The sequence below is a fragment of the Gadus chalcogrammus genome, chromosome 2 (assembly GCF_026213295.1).
Source record: "Gadus chalcogrammus isolate NIFS_2021 chromosome 2, NIFS_Gcha_1.0, whole genome shotgun sequence".
In the NCBI taxonomy this organism is placed as follows: Eukaryota; Metazoa; Chordata; class Actinopteri; order Gadiformes; family Gadidae; genus Gadus; species Gadus chalcogrammus.
This window is the reverse complement of record NC_079413.1, coordinates 12,068,570-12,074,194: the sequence shown is the minus strand read 5'-3', so window position 1 is coordinate 12,074,194 and position 5,625 is coordinate 12,068,570. Positions and strand designations below refer to the sequence as shown.

The window sequence follows — 5,625 nt, the reverse complement described above, 5'->3', positions numbered from 1 at the left end:
AAACATTTTTTGCAAGGTAGATTGTAGCTAGATTAAGATCTTTCTGTTTAAAAGCCTGAACTAGCTCTTCCTTCAAGAAATCTAACGGGAAGAAGACGCATGTGAGACATCCAGCATTGGTTTCTCAATATTTGGAGATGATAAGTGGTACCCAATCATAAACTGATGTTTCACAGCCAGGGAGAGGGGGACATTTTTAAAGCAACTGGTATGTTTGATAACCTTTTAAAAAAAACTTTTTTTTTGTTTTGCCTCAAACCTGATGGTCCAAAGTCCTACAAGAGGCCCAAAAAGCCTTATTAGTTGTGGGTAATGTTCTATGTAGTGGTGCTTTGGCAGCAGTTTTTTGATAGGAAAGAGTTCTCGGTACCTTTGTCTATGGTCAGAAATTTTACACTCAAGATATGCAATTGACTCATTGTTGTGGACTGGTGCAACCACAAGCTCAAAAATCTTTTAGGTCTAACAAGACCTGCCAGGCGGGCTCACGCTCAGGAATCTTAGGACCAATTAGAAATCGAAGCAATCTTAACAGGTTCCAGTTCTCATGGGCATTGCCGCCTATCGTTTTTCTGCTTGAGATATTCTGTGGCAAAATATGGGGCTTATTTGTTTTGTCTGTCCACTGGTATGGGAAATGTTGAATGGAATTGTTAATATCATCCAAGGTCATATACTTCTTTGATATTAGTAATGTAAGACAATATGCTATTTCAACAGGCACAATGCGGGCAGGTACAGCCGTAATTCCGACGCCTCATTGTTCCGACGGCTCAATGGTCCGAAAAATTTCCCATTAGATCGACATGCCACTATGCCGACGGTTCAATGTTCCGAAAACGGAACCCATTGGTCCGAAGGTCCGTTTGTCCGACTTTTCAAAAAGGAGGCGCATTAGGCCGACGGTTCAATATGCCGAATAGGCCAAGGCACAATTCCACATGTGTGATTATGAAACCAAAAATAAAAGACGATAGGCTAAGTTCCATCAGTGCACTTCACCAAGCCAGACTTCTGCTGTGGGCTTGAACGTTCACAAGAGGTGAATTTATGAAGCGCACGTTATACAAGGACTAATACTTTTCCCGTAAAGAAGTCAAACGGTGAGTGAAAAACATTTTTTTTTTTATCTTTAGTAGCTGTGTGTGGGCCTATATGTGTTGTTTACTGTGATTACAGTGGGCTTTTAGCCTAAATAATTTCGCTGGTATTAATTTAGTCAAACTTATATCTCATACCGTGTACTAACCGTAACCGTAACCGTTACGGTTTCGATCTATCCGGTTTCGAAGTATCTCCGTAAAGACTAAGCCAAGCGAAACCGGATAGATCTGTAGAAACGCTGTAGTACACATTCCAGGCCCATAAGGGGCGCTGCTTCTGGTACAGAAATCCAGAAGAAATAAAATAAGAAGAAGAGGCGAGCATGCGCATAAAGGCTGCCCCCGAACCACTAACAACACAAACAAACAGCTCTTCTACTATGTCGAACGCGAAGAAAGTAGAGATATTTGTCTGGTCTGACCATGAGTGCGAGATGCTGTTGCGGCTCACATTAGAGTATAAAGTAACTAAATTGCAACAGAATGTCGACTGGGAGTCCTGCCAGTCCAAATATACGGACTTGTTGAAGGCAATGCAGGACCAGTATCCCAAGGAGGCAGCTGAAGACTTCCCCCACGATGCAATGGCGATTACAAAAACGCAGCTCACGAGCAAGCTCAAGAACATCCGTTCTAAATACCGAGGGGCAGTGGACACAGGGCGTCGAAGTGGCCAAGGGCGTGTGGTGATGCTTTTTTATGAGCTTTGCCAAGAGATCTGGGGTGGCTCGCCCGCTACGCGCTGCATCGAGGGAGCCATGGAGACGGATGACCTTTTGGAGTCGCCGGGGTGCTCGACCCCAACAATGGAGTCGCCATCGCCACATTCGGAGGAATCCAGTGACTGTCTTCCTCCTGCCGTTGTGAAACAGCGCCGACATTTGCTCCAGGTAGGCTAATGATTTCAAGCTTGGTTGGCTGGCTATATGCTAGGCGGCCATCGACAGGGGGACGGATCGTAAATATTTGGCCTGTTAAGCCCCTTGAGACTGTAATGGTGACCAAGGGCTTTACAGATAAAATCGAATTGTATATGGGCATTAGCACGTTTGTGTATGCATGTTCCCTGAGAATATAACTCAACAAGCATGTTTAACTTGAACACAATGTCATGCACATGTGTGTTTGCATCAATTTAGATTGCGTGTGTGATGTCTCAAAATTCCAAAGCTTAGTAGTGAAGTAGTGAAGCTACTGCCCAATACTAATGTAATTCTGCTCATCTTTATTCAAGGCAAAGCTCGACAGCCACAGAAAGGACCGGCTGAAGAGGAAAGCTCGGCCTGACCCGGTGGCGGAAGCTGAGGAGGACCGCCAAATGAAGAGGAGGATGATGGAGCTGGCTGAGGAGTCTGCAAGAAGCTACGCCGAGAGCACATTGCAATTAAACACCAACATTGCCAACATCTGCAGCACTATCCAGGACGGCTTTACCTTGATGAAGGAAATTATGTACCGACCGCCACAACAGACGCAATATGTACCCCCCCCATAGCGGACAATACAATAGCTACCACTCAACATACATGGAAACCACACCACGCCACAACCAACACAACGGCACACCAATGAGTCAGTTTGCTCACACGCCATCGCAAACCCGCACCCCAGGGAATATACATGATTCATACAGACGAGCATTGCTGGAGCTTGACGATGTGGAGTGAGCACTGTTTACTTTTACTTATGTTTGCAGTTTAATACTTTTACTTATGTTTGCACTATTTACTACTTTTACTAGTTCTGTTATATTTTGTCTTATGCGTGTCATTTTTACATTTGAACTTTTCTACTTTTGCACATAGGCCTTTGACTGTTATTTATTTTGCACTTCAATAAAAACAAGATTTGAAATTTGCCATCCTGTTTATTTTCAACAACACTTTTCAATGACAGAGTAATCATAACTATCTAAACATTCAACACAGTAGCCACTTGGGTTTAAGGGTCCAGGTACTTTGTGAGCACTCTTCTCACTCGCTTTCCCTCACCCTCATTACATTCTGTGTAGTTGCATTGCGTAGGAGGCTGCCATTCATTGTCACTGTGTATTGTTCCCATCACAGTGCGCTCAGCCACAGTCTCCTTGCTGTCCTCACAAAAGCTATGCAGAACAAAACAAGCGTAAATAACATGGGGCAGGTCTTGCAAATTGATGTCCATAGGCCTTCTCAGTGCAGCGAATCTGGCCTTAAGGCGACCAAAAGCACACTCGATGACCATGCGAGCCCTACACAAACCAGTGGAGCCACCACTGGAGTATTCCTTCATCAAATAAGGCAGCAGGGGGTAGGCTGGGTCCCCAAGAAGGAAAATTGGTATGGCCGCTTCGTCGTCCACAATCTGCTTTTTCAGAGCAGGGATCTTGCCAGTTTTGAAATACGAGCTAAGCTTGGAATTAGCAAAAACTCGTGCATCATGTACACTCCCAGGCCACTTTAATGATACATCCATGAATCTGAACTTGAAGTCACAGACAGCCTGCACATTAAGGGAATGTTTGCCTTTCCTGTTGATGTAGTCCATGGAGTTTCTGGATGGCTGTTTGATTTCAATGTGGGTGCCGTCCACCGCTCCCAGACACTGTGGCATGCCATGAGCACGATGGAAGCCCAAAACCAGATCCTCTGCCTCGGGCTCCGTAAAAGGCATCTTGATATATTTTGGACCCAGATGGATGGAGATGGCTTTGCATGTCTCTCTGATCACGGTGGAAACGGTCGGTCGTGACAAGCCGAAGGCGTTGGCAGTTTTCCGTAGCCGTCCTTCGTCGCTCAGATAATAGAGCGTTACCGCAACCTTTTTGACGGTATCAACCGGTGCCCTCATGGTTGTGGATTGTCCATCGATGTATGGACAGAGTTCTTCGCTCAGTGTGACGAGGGAAGCTCTGGACATGCGGAAGTTCTCCCTCCATTCATCAGCCACGACAACTCCATTTACGAAGTTGTCCCACCAACTGCTGGTTCTGCCGGGTCTCACCCAAAATCTGCTCCTGGTAGAGCTTCGCGGTTGATGTAAATCGTGTATTAGTCGGTCCGTCATCCTTCTTCTCTCATTTTGGTCGCGGATTCTCAATAAATAATGGCTTAGCAACCCAACAAGGGACATGATATGCTGCAGAACGATTAAAAGCTTGTAGTCCGCCATCATCTTTTTTGTTGTGATTTCTGAGACTCCGCGGGCTTAAGAGCCATTGGCTAGGAGGTCGAGGGGTGGGGCGATGACGTCATGGTTTGCGGTTTCAGTCGGTTTCAGGCGTACACACGAATCCAAAACGAAACCGGGTAGATTTGAAACCACCTCCGAGGGTGGTTTCAGAAGTTTGCGGTTTCGGTCAGCGGATTTGCCGGCTTTGTGTGTACGGAAGGCCGAACCGTACAAGACCTTTGCGGTTTCGCCATGAAATCGGCTTCGTGTGAACGGGGCCTTAGTCAAGTGTGTGAGTGTGTGTGTGTGTTCGTGCCCGTGTTGAGAATTAGACCTACGCTCTCTGTCCATGGGGCTGAAACACCCTGTCGAAATGAATGTGTTGTCACTTTGCTCTCCAATATTCATCGTGAACGTGATATGTAGGCCTATGTTGTATTTGGGAGAGAGAGCGAGAGCGCTAGCGAGGTATAAAACTCTTTATATGTAGGCCTATTCGGCATATTGAACCGTCGGCCTAATGCGCCTCCTTTTTGAAAAGTCGGACAAACGGACCTTCGGACCAATGGGTTCCGTTTTCGGAACATTGAACCGTCGGCATAGTGGCATGTCGATCTAATGGGAAATATTTTGGACCATTGAGCCGTCGGAACAATGAGGCGTCGGAATTACGGCTGTACCTGCCCGCATTGTGCCTGTTGAAATAGCATATTGTCTTACATTACTAATATCAAAGAAGTATATGACCTTGGATGATATTAATAATTCCATTCAACATTTCCCATACCAGTGGACAGACAAAACAAATAAGCCCCATATTTTGCCACAGAATATCTCAAGCAGAAAAACGATATAGTGGCATGTCGATCTAATGGGAAATATTTCGGACCATTGAGACGTCGGAACAATGAGGTGTCGGAATTACGGGCATGGGCAATGTCAGGAGGATAGCCACTGGCAACATGGAAATGAGAAAGTGCTTTAGTGAATGGACACTCTCTTTTAACTCCGACACAGCTACTGCCACTATCTAGGCGGGCTTCTCTGACATGAGTTCTGTGTGTTTCTTTTGTTCTGAGGCTGAACGTTCCTGATCTGACCTTGTGTGATGCAATGTCTGAAGCTGTTGCAGTACAAAAACGACAAAAATAGCGGCCTGAGAAATTCTCAACAAAGCCTGCTAGTCCATGTGCTCCTAAATTGTCTGCAGCAATAGTCTGCACTGTACCTTTCAGCGATGTGCCAAGTTGTGGCACAAAAATTCCATCAACTTCTAAAGACCTGAGATCGCATATCAGTGGCTCTAAAACCTTGCCATATCCATAGGACTTAACATTGTCTGTTTTGCACAAAACAGCCAAATAAATAGAGG

At 45.5% G+C, this 5,625-nt stretch overlaps 1 protein-coding gene across 1 annotated transcript; it reads left to right on the top strand.

Annotated features, from left to right (window-relative positions):
• Window positions 1-608: 608 nt before the first annotated feature.
• On the top strand, window positions 609-4,957 carry LOC130374566 (uncharacterized). Its single transcript, XM_056581404.1, has 2 exons — window positions 609-1,993; window positions 2,338-4,957. The coding sequence occupies exons 1-2, from the start codon at window positions 1,427-1,429 to the stop codon at window positions 2,596-2,598; spliced, it is 828 nt and encodes a 275-aa protein (XP_056437379.1). The 5' UTR covers window positions 609-1,426; the 3' UTR covers window positions 2,599-4,957.
• Window positions 4,958-5,625: the final 668 nt, after the last annotated feature.